This window comes from Callionymus lyra, chromosome 8 (genome assembly GCF_982586985.1).
Source record: "Callionymus lyra chromosome 8, fCalLyr1.hap1.1, whole genome shotgun sequence".
Taxonomy (NCBI): Eukaryota; Metazoa; Chordata; class Actinopteri; order Syngnathiformes; family Callionymidae; genus Callionymus; species Callionymus lyra.
Genome location: NC_141825.1, coordinates 12,404,077 through 12,420,798, shown reverse-complemented (window position 1 = coordinate 12,420,798; position 16,722 = coordinate 12,404,077). Strand labels below are relative to the sequence as shown.

Below are 16,722 nucleotides of genomic sequence, written 5' to 3'. Positions count from 1 at the left end.
TTCGACAACTTAGCCAATAAGTTCCCGATCCAGTCGCTACCAACACAATTTTATGATTCAAAGTATGGTGGATTGTTCCATTTAGAAAATTAATAATGACCACCGAAACCAAGACAGGATTCACCTGCATTTAAAAATGTTAAAAAGCAGCTTCAGATATGAGTTCACTGAGAGGGAGCAAGACAAAAAGAGTCTTGTTAGAGAGTAAGTTTACAGCGTTGATTGGTAAATGTTACAGTTGGAAAAAGTTCGAAAATTAAAAGTGATTATAATTTAGTTAGATGGCCAGTTGGGCAGTGTTGCAAGTTTCTCATAAACATGCAAAAAGCGATATTAGTTTCAGTTGCTACACTTCCTGCCACACCAGCCAAAAAAAAGATAACCAGCCTACGAGAATAATCATTGTCAAGTTGAGGATATCTGCTTTTATTACCTCTGAAAGCTTTTTCTTTTTTGGATTGAGTATGTTTTTAAGATTAGATAAGATTAGACAGAATTTATAAATCCCTCTGGAGATCTCTTTCGGGAAACCGGATTTACAGTACACAGCAGACAATAAAAGGTACACGTTTCATAGAAGCATAAAAGCAAGACAAAAGTATTTACGCTGCGTTTTCCATCATGAATGTTTGCGCATTACGCTGAAGTTGATAATTCAAAACTAAACCCAACAACTGTCTTTATTTTTTGTCTCACGCTTTCTTCCAAAGCGCCTCCTGGAAGCTGCTCAGTTGTAAATTAACTGCATGGTTGTGTAAGCTCTAAGGTTTAAAGCGTCTTATAGTCTGGCAGTTATGTTACATAGCAAATAAAGTGAATAAATCACATTGAAATCCGTTCTTTAAATCTAGTCACAGAGGGGTTTAGGAGCTACACAGCATTGATAATTGTGAAGAACAAACGAAAGTGCTTGAACATTTACGCTTAATAACAAGAAGGAAAAAGAAACTTACCCCCGATTTTGGCATTATAGGCAACACCAACTCCACACACGCCGTTATTAAGTGAAGCTGCAACTTCTCCCGCACATCGAGTACCATGTCTGCCAAGAGAAAGAAGAAAGAAATTTCAAGGATGTTTCACGAGTGTCTCTTGTTGAATACTTCAAACGGGATTGAATCCAAAGACCTTCTGGTTTCTATTGTTTTTAGAGGCCACTGCTTAAGACTTTGTGAGCAACAAACGCTTAAATATCCTTTTAACTAATGGGAAGTTTTCAGCAAAAACTCACTTAAGAAAAAAAAAACATCAATAAATTCTTGTCTTTAATGATAGAAGTGATTACAATACAGAGAAAGAGTAAAAAACACTAGCTCATCTCTAGTCCCTTTAATTAACAGATAAGAAATAAGAATATAATTAAAATAAATGTCTATTCGTGATATTCATCCTAATGCATTTGCTGGCTCAACTATTTCAATATACAGATCTTTTTTTTTAGTAGTTGTCGCCTAATTGCATTTAGGGGATTTAAAATTCCCTTTTATTGGTTCCCCCATCCCTCTTACTATGTACTTGGTCTTTTATTTTGACGAGTACTTGCACTGAGCTCACAGAAAACTTCAGCTCGAGCACGTCTGAGCGCCTCTTCAAAGAACCCACTCTCTTATTGCCATGCAACCTTATGAGGACATCTTTAATAAATATTTCCTTTTGTTTTATGAGCAGCACGGTCACGGGAAGATGACTCTTCCAATCAAAAAAGTCCAAAGGGAAATCTAGACCTCGCTACAAAGAGCTGTCGAACTAACTTTACCTTGAGTTTCACTGGCCGTCGGCCACCCTCCGGAGATGTGAGGTGTTATCAATGTACATGAATAATTGAGCAAATCCTTCAACATCACTTTTTTTTCGAGACAAGACAGATTTCCTTTACAGACTGTTGTCTGGATACAATATAAAACCTCAATAAAATGTATCACAAAACTCATTTGGCCGCAAGGAAAAAGAATCCCCCCACAATGGACCTCATTGTACTCAACTTAACATTATCCTTAGAGCAGTTGACACCAAGTGCTGCACAAGAACATAAAATAAAAACAACTAAAACGCTTATACAATAAAAGTAAATGATACCAGTAAAAGACACTAAAAACAGCTACAGAGTCTCTAAGTTAAAAGCCAGTAAATAAAAGTGGGTTCTGGGAAACGATATGCATCACGATACATGTGTGACAATATATTTATGGATTTTACAACAAAGAAATTGCTTCTCAAAATATATATATAAAAAAATGTGAATGTACAATGTAACAATGCACAATGAAGTGCATAAACAGTCTAAAAAAAACTGGAGCAATATCCAGAATCTGTTAGTGTTCCATTTTTTAACTTAAATCTTTGTTGTAAAGCCAAAATGAGTCCAAACATCAGCTTTAATATCTACTGGAGCCTGGTGTATACTTTCTTTTTCACTCATTGCTGCCATTTTGCTGGTTTTATTGTTACTTTGGCACTGAGGAAATTACGAATGTTGCCAACTAGAGGCCAGAGGTTTAATTGCAGCACGCAAATGAACAAACGCCGCGTGTTAAGTGTACATAAAAACCTCAAATGATTCACACACTATTGAAACATAAACCATAGAATGACTTGAAATGTTATTTCAAAAGGTAACAAATAAGTACAAATATTAACCATTTTAAACTTCTTTTCTTAAATATCGATACAGTATCATGACTATTAATATTGCGATAAATATGGTTGTATCGATATTTTCTTACACTTCTAGTTTAAGTTCATTATCATGTTTTCTTTAATAAATATATTTGGGTGTCTGTAAACAAACCACTCGACTAATAAATCTCCCAAAAAATGTTCTTTGCAAACTGCAGATCCAGGTCCAGAAATGCTGTTTCAATAGCGATAAAGTCGTGCCAAAAAAACTAGGACAGATCTCTGGCCACGGACGCTCAGATTGTTTTAGTTCTCTTTTCCTTCACATCTTTTTGTACCTCCTTAAAAAAAAGAAGAGAAAAACTTTCCTTGACAAAGTCACAGAAAAGGCAAAATAAGTATTCTACACCGGTCTTCCGAAAAGGTACTCTTAAAAATGTGAGGTGGACTAGGAAAAAGGTTATGATGTGAGGAGAAACAGGATTAGGCACTCGCTTGAGGTCATTAACAACGGGCGACGATTACAACGCAGGTATCTGATTCACTCTGCCTACTGGTAAAAGTCATGGGAACAAAGCTGGAGTAATTACAACTACAGTAGTACAATGACGGAGCCATTACTTCTTTTCATCTCAAAGGCCCCTGATGGTGAGGCGGAGGACGATGTGATTTCATGTGGTCAAAGTGGGAAATGCCTCAAGCAGAGACCCTGATAAGCAGCTCTGACGACTTCTTATTTCAGTGCTTTTAACCCTTCTTTACACAAGGTACTGCGAGTCATTTTTAAAGCAATATGGCTCTGGTATGTCAAGTCGGCGTCCTTGACTTAAAGCTGCTGATTTTGTGGACAGCTTGAGTCGCCCCATGGGGAGAAGTCGAAGAGGAACGGCCAGACCCAGAAATATCTCCCACGTCGTCTTTGTTATATTGACTTGGGCTTAGAAAGTTCTCAGTAGGCGACTACCCAGAGCTTTACTTGGGGAGTACAAATGTGCCCAGATAAGACAGTCCACCAGCCTGACTGAATACTAAGAGTGGAACATTTGGCTACGGAGATCGAGTGGGACACTAACTGAGGCAAACATGTCAGGCATAAATCAACACAATCCAGCGAAGGTTGTGCAAAGGCTAACTTGATAGTCCGCACGTGTTGTGATAAGTCTTCCTCTCTCTCACACCTGAGAGAGGTTCGGCCATTAGGAAAGACTCGCAAACTAAAGAAGCGTTAGAAAACAAGTGCAGAGTGCGGGAAGGAAAATCTATACCAGATTGGAAAATGAGTCAAAGTTTGAGTTGTTACATTTCCTACCACACCAGCTAAAAAAAAACATTAAACATTGAAGTTGTCAAAGAGAATATGTAAGAGAATCTTACGATCTGGAATCTTGTACCATGTGAATACCAAACAGATGGCGAGTAGAAGGTGGGTTACGCTCAATGTATTTACATTTTTTTTTGTCTGTCATTCGTTCTCCCTGTAGTACAGATTGTATATCTCTTACAATGAAAATAGCGTGTACATTTTATAGCTTTTAAAAAACTTGCATTTGGATGCTTCAACCTGCCCCCCCTTAAAAAACAAGAAAAAAAAAATCAGGTTTTTACATGAAGTAAATACTACACAAAAGAAGGATATAAAAAAAACCTCTCAAATAAATTCAGGTAACAATTTGGGGTTATAAATTAATTCCAAAAACATAAAGAGGTTCATTGGGAACTTGGGGGGATTCTACATAGGTATGAGTGTGTGTGTCTATGGTTGTGTGTCTTTGTGTGCTCTGATACAGACTGGCTTCCTGTCCAGGGTGTCCCCCGCCTCTCACCTTAAGACAATGGGATAGACTCCAACCACCCTGCCACCCGAGTAATGTAATAAGCGATAGAAAATGAATGGATGGATGGAAAAAAAACGTAACTGTTTATTAGCGTCAGAAACATTCCGAAATCAGTTTAATAGTTTTATTCTGGACTCATGAGGGCCACATCATTTGTTGTCGCCATAGTAATCATACTGATGAATACTCTTGTCCGTGGACAACTGACCTGCTCCCAGATGTTAGGTCGACCTTTAAAACTGTTCAAAACTAGACGATTGACTGACTTTTCCAGATCTTACGGATGGAAATGGGCTTTAGATAATTGAAGACAATGTTCGAAAAAACGCTACAGTCCCTTGAACACAGCTTATCTCTACATCTGCACTTTTAGATTAAAAAGCCACGCATGATTACAACCCCGTCTAAAAATATGTGTAGAATGCATCAACACCTTGACACCTGCGAACACTGAGGCACGTTCTTTCCTCGCAGCAAAACAGGCCTCAACTGAGATGTACCTGAGGGGCACAACTCAGCTCCGCGCTCTCTCACTTGGATGCGACACGGAAACTACAAAAGCACTTTGTGCCGAAGCCTTTCATTTCCACGGCCGTCTTTGAGCCGGCGGAACAACTCCTGGGGCCATAAAAGAAACCAGCTTATTAGGGCAGAGAGAGGCCTGGACAACAACTGTCAGACGGGATATGATCATGCGTTCGCACTAAAGTACTAATGACTTCGACGTAATAACCGGGAGGAGACACTGGGGGAAGAATGGGGGCAGATATATTCAGATGTTTAAAAAAAAAAAAAAAAAAATGAAATTCTACAAGGCACAGATTGAGTCATCACTCTTAAAAAAAAGCTTGTCCAACAGCTACAATAAAAATGATGCTAACCAGATGACAAGGTTGATTTATGGTTTACATACACGGTTTAGTCAAGGACTTTGTGGCAGCATATGGTTTGGAGTCATTCATCACAGAGGCAATTAAAACGTTAGCAATCCTAACGGGAGGTTGAATGACGGTGCCCTGCTGTTGACTATCTAACCTTATATTATATTAATAGCAGAGGATGATGTCTGCATGGCTGCGCCCTCATGCACTATATATGTTCTCAGGGGGAAAGAAAGTCGGATTCTTCCCCTCGCTATCAGTGAGGAAGTTAAGCCGCTTAAGGAATTTGAGTGGAAACGAAAATCTTATTCAAACATTATAATGGCGACATTATTACTGTGTGCATGAGTGACTATCGGTAGAAATTAAAGACTGTTTTTTTTTTTTTTGAGAAACCAAATCATCCCAAACTTGTAATCATGATACATTAGCACCCGACTGTTTGACTGACAGCGTGAGCGTAATAGCTAGTCCACACAAATCAGCTTTAAAACACGGCAGCTGGATGTGGGCAGGATGAGGAACATCACTCATTTCAAGTACAAAAAAAAAAAAGCCAGTGAAATGTGTGATAAATACTGTGGCTATGAAAAAAAACCCCCAAAACAAAAGTCCAATGAGGATCTGTTCCACGGACTAAATTAACAAATGGCAGCACTCAACATATTGCATCTCTGTGTATAACTGAACTATGGCGCATAAAATCTAACAGCAGACAAAATGTAGGGACTATAACATGGAGACACTAAGTGCACCCTGGGTAATTTAATCAGCGAGGTCTGCATACCAATTTATGTAAATACCAAGAGTTATGGCATTGCTCCGATATATAACTTTAAATAAAACTAATGTGAAGGAAATCGCTCGGGAAAAAAATGCAATTTTATTCTTGAATACATTTAAACCACCAAAATGACTAGTTAATAGGATTGTAAAGGGTCTACTCGTCCACTTATTAATCTTAACTTTAGCTCATGGAACATTGGAGATGTGTGGGGTTTAAAATGTGCTAAAAGATACATTTCCAGATTAAATTACTTAACGCTAGATAATACAGTTTGAGATTCTATGTCTCACATAGAGATGATAACACTTTAGAATGGGGAACAAATAACTATTAATAAGCTACTTAACCATATGCGTATTAACAGGAAATGAGTAACCTATTAACTTTGTTTATTCTACCCTTAATAGCATGATAATTACCCAGCAGTTAATAGTTATTAGTCAGCTTTTAAATAAATCATCATGTTAAGGGTTTCATTCATCTCTTGTCTAAGTAGCTCGAATGACTTCAGGCTCTTAAGACAGTGATACGAGTAGAAAATAAATACAAACTAATAAATCAACAAATAAAGCAGAGGTTGTTCTTTCAACATTTATATTATTTTGAAATGTAGACCCACCTCAAACATGAATCCCAGGCGATGCTATCATTTTCGTGACTTTATATTTAAAAAAGAAAGGTGGATTTATCTGTAGAATGCTTAGAAGAGCTGACAATTTAAGTTGTACTGTTAGAGGAAAATAACATGTCCCAGCGAATCAACCAAGACAGTGTGACAGTGGAGCCGCCTCCACAAGATCATGGAGGTCTTCAGCTCAGCATGCAGAAGAAGAGCTGCCTCAAATATGAAAAGACTAAGGATTATCTGGACCAAAACCACCAGACTGATGAAAAATTATCCTGCTCTGTAGATTGTAATGCTCTTATATTTTGTTCTAGTTAATGGAATAGTAATAATATTATTCCATGTGTTCTCGTGATACATTTTTAAGTCAACAACTTTAGGGTTTGACTTTGTATTACAGCCATTTTAAACTAACAAAAAAAAAAAGGAAATTTCTCCTTTTAAAAAAATCACTGAGCTGCTCTGACCTTGGCTCCCGCAAAGGTTTGACTGATCAGCGGATGTCTCTGTGAATAAATAGTGGCCCTATAACATGTTTTAGATTTATTGGGAACTATCACATACTATAGTATCAAGAGCTATATTTAAAAAAGGACTAAAACATGTATATTTGACTAAATTAAGGGCATGAGAATGAGAACCTACCAATATATAACTGTCTGTTGAAAACTGGGAAAATACTTTTAAAAGGACTCATGAACTATCAGCTAACACGCATTTGACATTTCTCCAATATCAATGGTTAATGAGAGTGTATACAACTCCAGAGAAACGAAATAATTTCAACTAAAAATACCCCAAACGTATGGAAAAGATGCCAAGCAGAAAAAAGGAAAACATTGTTATTGTGTACCAGTGTCCAAAGATTCTTAGATTTTGAAGTGATGTAATATTGAGTGATATTTCCATTGAGATTGCATGTCATTTACCTCAATTAACAGCTTTAAAGACATTTGAAATAGACCCAAGTCTCCTGACATTCACCTGGAATCTGTGGGAATTGGGGTGTTTGATGAACACAGACTCAAAGAAAAGATCCTGACTCCAATAATCCAGTGTTTTGAATCGTGTGCAGCGGTGTTAAAGGACTAAAGCGATGTGCTGTTAAGGGAATTTGCCGTCATTTGTTTTGATTGTCCGGAGTATTAGAGGCTAAGATTGAAAGGTTTTGGCTCATGCTTCGGTACGTGTGTGGCCGAGATCTGCCTGGACCGATTTCAAGCGAGAACAGCCCGGCAGCTTAATATATCCTGTGCCAAAGCAGACAAAGGAGTTTACATTAGAGCCAGAATTTTTATGGGACAAACATCCATGAAATCAAATGATTTCTGAAACGGCTCACTGAATATCTCCATTCAAGAGCCACTGCAGGGTTGTCAGATATAACATGGTGGTCCGGCCCTCGCTTGCTTTGCTCCAAAAAAAAAACATCCCCTCTTAGATAATGAAAGTAAATAAATCATTAGCCGACAGATATAAAAAAGCTCCGTCTGCAACACATGCTGTCCAAGAAAAAGCCAGTAAAGCGAGAGATAAAAGTCAGCCGAACTACAGACAATCATTTTGCTCAAACAAGCAATGTGACCTCCTTTATCTTATCGGTCGCGCTGATGCTGGTACTTTATCTCTCCGCTTCCAAACAAGTCATCGCTGACAGGAACACAGAGCACTTCCATCGGCTGTGAGGATGACAGAAGGACAAAATATATCCTGACCCGTCGTCACTTTGATGATCTAATACAGCGTGACTTACAGTCCGACAACATCTCTTTACAAATTAAATCCTAAAAAAAATGTATCTTCCCGTGAAAAAAAAACAAACAGTACAATAAGTTTGATGACCCCCCGGTCAAAGAATTTAATCTGGCACCTATAGACACCCACTATGTTTGGAGACTCTATGAATTCACTTCAATTCAGCCAGTGTGAATCAACCGCCCACTTATCCTTTAAAAGAAATGTATAACCTTTAGTTGAGATTGCATTTTGTTGCTCAAGTAAAATTGAATCCATGCATTCGTGCCCTCGAATGTACAGCCTTGTCCATGAGAACTTTCTCAAGCATAGTTGCAAAAAGTCAAAATTATTGTTCCATGAATGCGACAGAATAACTTTGTGAGTGTGTTGTTTTGTCAATAGAATGAAATTATTAAGGACTAACCGTTCAACTTTTAGCCATTTGACTGTGTTTATCCATCCATCCAAATATCCAATCTATCGTATCTATCCATTGTATCTATCGTATCTATCTTATCCATCCTTCTATCTGAAAATCATCATTCTTATCTCTCGAGCTTTCTATTGTTTATTTCAAACTTTACACTGAATTGGACACACGTCACTAATATTAAAAGTATTTCAAACTTTTTTAATTTGTAGTCGCCAGTTTTGGGTGATTCATTATATCAGGGTGTGATTTGGACTTAAAGAATAGACATATGAGATCAGAATGGGTTTAAAGTCACAACAATTTTACTCGCAAGGAGAGATTAATACAGGAGCTTCTCATAGAATGTCCGATTTTATGCTGAAGCAAGAGCTATTTTGGTTGCATTCTTACACCCCATCGTATGTTATTGATTAACCGCAAAACAAGAACAAATTTCAAAACCAATATAACACTAAATTACAGTTGGTCTTAAATGAAGCATACCAGGTTAAGGGTAGTTATTGACGGTTTATCCGATTCCTAACTCAAACCAAGCAATGCTTTAAAACACAGAAAGCTGCCTATTACACATGATGGTGATCTGATAACACAATCTAGCTCAGTCATGTTTAACCAGATACAATTGTCATGAATATCTAGTGAGGATATCTATTATAAATAATTTACTATAAAATAAGTTAAATATATATAGTATTAAATATATATTACACAAGTTTTAGACAAGTTCAGAAACCAGATCTAGATTTATCCTCAATTTATTATTCATAATTGTCAAGAAATGAATACATTAATAAATAAATAAACATTTTTCTCTTTGTATAACACTGATTTTATCTTCGCATATGTAAAGTATAATTTGGTTGAAAAAAACGAATCATAATTACGTGGTAACATAAGCGAACATTATCCTTCCCCTTTGTTGAGTCAGTGTGATCAGCGTTTAAGGTCAAATCTTAATGTAAACGCTGTCATTTCACAGCGTCTAAATTACTTTCTCTGTGCAACTATGGAAAACAAATTAGCCGAGCAGCGGCCTCTGGCAATTTTGGGGCGATATTGTTATGCTGGAATTCAGAGCACCGGCGTCTTCGTCACCACGCTACACATAATTGTTAGCTGGAAAGAATGACTTTAGCTTTACATCAGCGGGACATTGATTCTGCCAGCCCTCCCTGATTGCCTCGCATAGAACAATGAAGCAGGCAATTAAAGCTCAATGTCATCAGCAAAAATAATCACAGCGCCACACAATGACCCCTGACCTTCGTGATAAATACCCGGAACAAATGTCGATAATACCGGGATATTATCTCTGATGGCAGCCGGGACACCATGTTGACAAAGTCATTGTTAAAGGAGGACAAAAGAAATACGGAGACTCTTTTAATATCAGCTCATTTTAGATATCATCGCTAGAAAAACTATTGTCGTTTCATCCCAGAGAAAAGATTATTACATTGTAGATAAACTACTCGATAAAGAGAAGTATAAAGTATGTAGTTTTCATACAAAAAGACTCATACGATGCCACCAATAATGTTCTCCAACTATGGTGTTCTCAAGAGGTCGCAACAACAAATTTGTAATATAAATTTGCGCCAAGGACGGCACAAGCCTGTCACGGACGGCCCTGGAAGTCTTTTCAAAGTCGCCATCTGTGTACCCGCTTTCAAATCTCAATCAAAAATGTGTGTTTGTGAAGTTCAACTTTTCTTTTTAAATGGCACAAAGATCCAGCTGTCTGATAAGAACTTAGAGAGACTCCTCAAAATTTTAAGAATGTTCAGGTTGACCAAAAATGTGAGCCCTTTTTCTTAAAAATAATAAAATGTTACAAGGCACATAGTTACTTGGTTTCAACTGTTGAGTGCTTGCTGATGTTTTTTTTTAATAACAATTATTTTATTAAACTAAATTTCTAACTCAAAATGTACATTTATAAAAAAAAAGATGAAATCATTAGGATGTGAGAATGACATCTAAAAAAATTGTTTTTAAATTGAATTTAATATACTTTTTATTGAATAATGAATGATGGTGAGAACATCCAAAAATGTTCTCAGGCTCATGAAAACAGCTGATTGCAGATCAATCAGAGTGGGCGGGATAAATGACAGTAGAGTTTGATTGACAAAACCATTGAATCGTTTCAACAGATTTTGTTTGACTGATTTAATGGTTTTTCTGTTCCATTCCTGTATATTCTACTGGATTATAGACAAGTCCTCCCAAATAGCATCTTTTTTCTAGTTTTAAAAAAGTGTTAATTATAAACATACATTTGTTGCCACATTTCTGGTGCATTAACTTAACTTCGCTGTTGCATTGAATCACAACAGACACACATTTCAGCCTGCGGTAGGTGACAAGAAGAATGTGTTGTTCCATGTGTTTTTTTTAACGCTGTACGTCTAACAGATCGCACACAAGGTGTCTCACAACAAACCGAAATGGTGCGCAGCTGAAGGTGTTTAAATCCAATCCACAAGTTTTTTTTTTTACCAGAGAGTTTAACAATTAAAACTTTTAAATGTCACACAAGTTCCCATCAGTCAAATGGTAAAGGACACAAAGTAAGTGGTGATGCCAATTCTGATTTCTGTCTGTGAAGAGGTTTTTGTGTTGGATGGGTTGATGGTATTAGTATAACATGCAGAACGTCTGAATAAAATCTAGCTAAGATGTCATGGTTCAAATTTGGCCCCCTGATGGATTTCTCTCAAATGTGGCCCTTCTCAAAAAAAAGTTTGGACACCCCTGTGCTAGGTTCACTCTCCAGTAGAGAATATGACTTTTATAAATTCAAATTCTTCTATTGTATTTCAGCATTTTCCATTTTTTATGCTCAATTTGAAGTTATTTTTTTATGGGTAATCTCGACTGAACAGTGGACTGAAAATAATGGAGCACCCAGTCCATCTCGGGCCACAAAGAGAAACCAGTGTGCTGTTACTCTGTGAATAAAAACTGGTTTATTGCAAAGTCGCCGACAGCATGGATGCTTGAAAGGGAGGATGGTGCGGAGGAGGAGGAGGAGGAGGAGGGGGAGATGGAGGAAGAGGAGGAGGAGGAGGAGAGGGGGAGAATAAAGCATTTTAATGATGGCATTGTGGTTAAAATGACCATTGCTCCGTGACAAAAGGGGTCGATGACAAAAGTGGTGATGTCTAGATGATTTCATCACGTTGGAGGAGGTAGAGAGAGAAAAAGAAAAAAAGAAAACAAATGGCAGAGTGAATCACTCACTGTTAACACCACGTCTGCGGACAGATCTTATTCATTAGAAGCCGCTCAGAGGTCGAGATAGCACACCGTTGTGTTAGGCATTATCTCTGGAATGTTTACCAACAGACTTTTGCTAATACATCCGGATAAAAAAAAAAAAGAGAAGGAAAGCAGTGGGGGAAGAAAGACGAGTACTTTCAGATAGCTCGTCAATATCCTCAAGTCTGAACGCCTGTCTGCGAAAATAAACATTTCCCCGGCTGAATAAACATGACGCGGAAGCAGACTTGTATTATACAGGCTTGACAAAGGACGATTGGAATAATGGATAAACTCCAGAAGCCTGTGTACGCTGCCACGATTCACTTTTCTTTCTTCTAATTGCTTTTCTTTAAACGGAAAAAGTCGACCGACGTGACACAGAAGACAAACATTGAACTCACAATCACAATCTGTTATTAAAAATGGGCTAACGAAAGTTTGTTTTTTTGTTGTTCCACACTTGCTTAGCTGGAGGGAATGTTTTCATGCGATTCCTGATACGATAAACAAATTCTCCTCGGATGCGCCTCTATGGTTTGAAAAGCGTCTTCCGCTTATGAATCCGTGTCGAATATTTTATTTCGCCGTGTCTGGCTTTAGACGCTGCAGTCGCTTCAGGAATGTCGATGTTTCAATAATTTTGCGTGTCATCTGCTGCCAGTCGAGAGCTGCCGTGTCGAACAACGATCGCGAGTCGATGAAGAGAGGAGGAAGAAAGGAAGGATGTTGACGTGAGGGAGAAGGAGAGCATTAGACCGTTATATGCTGATGCACGTATAAAGTTGATTCTGTGTTTCTACCAAAAGTATTGTGAAATTTCTTTCTTTAAACGGCTTGTACAAAAGCTTGTTTTATCCTTAATTATAATGTGATATTTATATTATACATTTAACTTAATTTTTTTTAACAATGTCCTTTTCTTAACTTTTTTAATTTTAAGCGGAAAATGTTAATTACATTTTCTTTGGCTCTAAACTTGCACCGCGTTCAAATCTTGACACTTTGTTTGATTAAGTTTGACAAATCTAGTTTAGGAAATGAAGTAGGAATTGCTTTAACCTCTTACCAAACTCTTTGGTAAACGTGGTAAATAAATTGTGAAGAAACTCGCAATGCAACAAAAATAACAAACCTTTCCCTTTCAATCTCACACATTTCTGTGTAAAAGCTAATCCAATGGAGGTGTAGTAATGTAGTAGTGGTGGTAGTAGTAGTCGTAATGTAGAGTATTTTCATTTATTATTAATGCATAGTGTAGGGCTAATGAAGCTTCATGAAGCAGTGTCATTGGGTTTAGAGGTCAGTAGGTGGCGCCATCAAAATAGTGCAGAAACCGCCATCTAGTGGACTCTGAATATAATGACACTGCTTCATCAGGTCATCACTATTAATGAACAATTATTATAAGACACACACAGCACATACACTACAAGTTCCATAATGCCTTGCAGCAGTTAATCCTTGTGTTGAATCAGGGTCAAGTTGACCCAAAGGTCAGAAAAACCTTCACGTTGACCCAGTGACAACACAAGGGATACCACAAACACATTTGTTTTCAGGCTTTCATAAAACAAGGGTTAAAGCCTTTATGAAGTTTTTTGAGGTTTCAGTTATATTCGTACTCTTAATTCAATGTCATTTAGATATAAATTAAAAGTGTTTGGGTTCAAGACATGGTTTATAATACAACATAATTGAAAGCAGGTTTACTCATAATAAAATATATCTTGTTGACATGAGGTTCTTTATCGCAACCATTTTTTGGATCTTCACTGACCTTGTACTTAAGAAAATGAAAGCAAAAAACGAGTTTGTCTGAGGCATCTGGACTGATGCGATCGTGATTCCTGTATCCGAGCAATTTCTGCTGATGACGGTGCTTTTAATGCCAGCAAGACAAAAGGTCCCCGAAGCTGCCACAGATCAAGACAATGTGATAAGAGCGACTGGAATTGACCAACAATCACGGTGGACCCGTCCTCCTGTGCTGTCTGGCAGGCTGTGATTTTACAATTACTCCAATACAAACTTCAGACAATTTCCAGCCACAGATTGGAAACCGCACTCGAGCAGATCCGTGTTTAGCCGACCCCTTGTTAAAAGTTCCACAGCAGACGATATTAGTTTTCTGCGCCGAGACAAAGCTAATCTAAGGATGGAAGTTAACCCTTTAGCATCGACCCAAGAAGAAAAATCCATGAATTATAGAACGCCATGAATTCACAGCAACATATTTTCCAGCTCCACTTTTATTAGCGACTGAAGTATCAACCTCGCAACAACTCAACAGACAAATACCCTGTGGAAGTCAAATCTAGCGCAGTTGCGTATAAATAAAACATGACACTTGCACAAGTATTTGGATTTACATTTGACTACAGGAGGTTTTGGACCTGGGCTTCCAAATACAGTCTTCATGTCCATTTTGCAAAAGCTGTTGCATTTTCATTGCTTTCCTCACGTGCTGCTCCGGTCAATCGATACCGGTTCTTTTATTGCATAGGTACCTCTAGCCTGCACGCTGAGTTCTAGTAATAAGCTGAACATTGGATGCCCTGGAAAACACATGTTATTTGTTAAATGACATTGCAAACAAATAAAGCAACAAAAAAGGGCCATTTTTATTTATTTCGCTGTTTGTGTTGGAGAAATTATATTATTTATTTTTTGAGCTAGAAGCCTCTCTTGAACACCAACATGGTGATGTTATTTCTTAGGTAATTATCTTTAAACATTTAAAATCCACTATTTTTATAGAATTTATTTTTTAATAAGGTGTTAATTCTGTTTAGTGAGTTCACACAAACACAGAAAATTAGGGCGAATAAGATTATTAATATTAATTTAATATATAATATACCTTTATAACTACGGCTGTGTATTGGTTCAGAGCCTGTTGATACGATACATATCATGATACCATCTACTGCGATACTGTAGTAACAACAATATTTTGTTTCTTTGTTAAATAAACTTTTTCTGGCTTTTACAACAAAGAAATGAGAAAATACTTTCTCCAATCAAATGTGAATGTGCTTGTAGGAAAGTGCTTCTCAAAATGTTTACAAATAATGTAAACGTACTGTATATTAACAATGAACAATAAAGTGAATTAATAAAAAACTCTGGACACAAATTAATAAACACTGTGAATATTGGACTGTTAGTTGTAAAATAAAAACATCGAATGATCATCTTTTTTTTTTTTTTTATTTCAAAATACTATAATTTAATTTACCCATATATACCAAGAAAACGCACATTTTGTCCGCTACATTTAGATTTATTGTTACAATCTAAATGCAGACTACTGTAGCCTTCAGTAAGACTGTTCGGAAACTAACAAAAAAAATAAAAATTAACATATTTAATAACGATTTAAAGACATGATTGAGGCAAAATATACAATTTATATAATTTCAGTGAATTTCCAGATTATGATCTGGATCCTATAGACAAGCGAGTAACGTTACTCAACCTTGCCTCCCCTTTAAATAAACCATGTTAACACTATTTGAAATGCTAAATAGGTTGTAACCAATTACTTATAAACAAACAGAAAATTTGCCCGAAAATACCAATATAGGTGGGATAAGCTGCTTGGCAGGGGTCTGTGCTCCCTCTGTACCTAATAATGTCTATAGTTCTATTTAAATTATTTACGATTTTATTCTTTCTTAAAAAAAAAAGAAGATAAATTTGCAACTTGTCATTTTGTCACTCAACAGTTCCAGTAAAGAAGTGACACTTTTTATTTTTGTATTACATGTTTTGGTTTTTCTTGTTTATAAGCAGCGTGCGAAAAGTTCTCTTCCTATCCTGGGTGTCAGATTTCAACACCGTTTAATCTTCATGGCTGAGAAAATACCGTCTCACAACCAGCTTCTGTAAAAAATATTTCTTTAAAAGCCATCGTAGCTCAGCCTCTTTTGCACCAACACAACAACATAAAGTGACACAATAGATTGATAAATAAACAAAAACGGGTGATATGTGACACAGATGGCTGACCTACCGAATATATATAATTAAAAACAGCGAAGCAAAACTTAAATACCGTGGCGGACATCTTTCCTCACTCAAACCCAAGCACTCTAAATCCACAACAATGTCTGTCACAAAACAACGCCACTCGTCAGGCAGTTATGATGCGAAAATTACCATCTCAAGTCTTCAACGGATGAGAAAATGGGAAAAAAACTGCCTTATGCTTGTCACTGTACATTATATTCAGACCATTATGAGCACTTATTACTGCCAGCAGGACGCCTCAGTGGTGTTTAAATGGACTCGGTGTGTTCATTAAGAATGACTTATCTACAATGCAAGACTTCCAGAAAGGCCTCGACAAGATGTGTGGACACATCTCGAGTGCATCAAAATCCATAAAACCCCCTCAAAGCTCTCAAAATATTTACTCTCCTGCAAGTGTGTGTAAATAGGAATAATCTTCAGCACATATTTACGATTTCCTTTTCAGTTTTGGCCAAAAAAAACCCCAACCCATCAGCAGTGAAGGTTCAAAATCCTGCAGCGAGTGT

The 16,722-nt window shown here is 37.1% G+C and overlaps 1 protein-coding gene across 1 annotated transcript in view; it reads right to left on the bottom strand.

Moving 5' to 3' along the window:
• furinb (furin (paired basic amino acid cleaving enzyme) b) overlaps positions 1–16,722 on the bottom strand; it is a 135,283-nt gene that overhangs the window by 36,390 nt on the left and 82,171 nt on the right. The window contains exon 7 of the mRNA XM_087797589.1: positions 954–1,042. Within this exon, the coding sequence (XP_087653715.1) occupies positions 954–1,042 (89 nt within the window). The remainder of the gene's footprint in view (positions 1–953; positions 1,043–16,722) is intronic.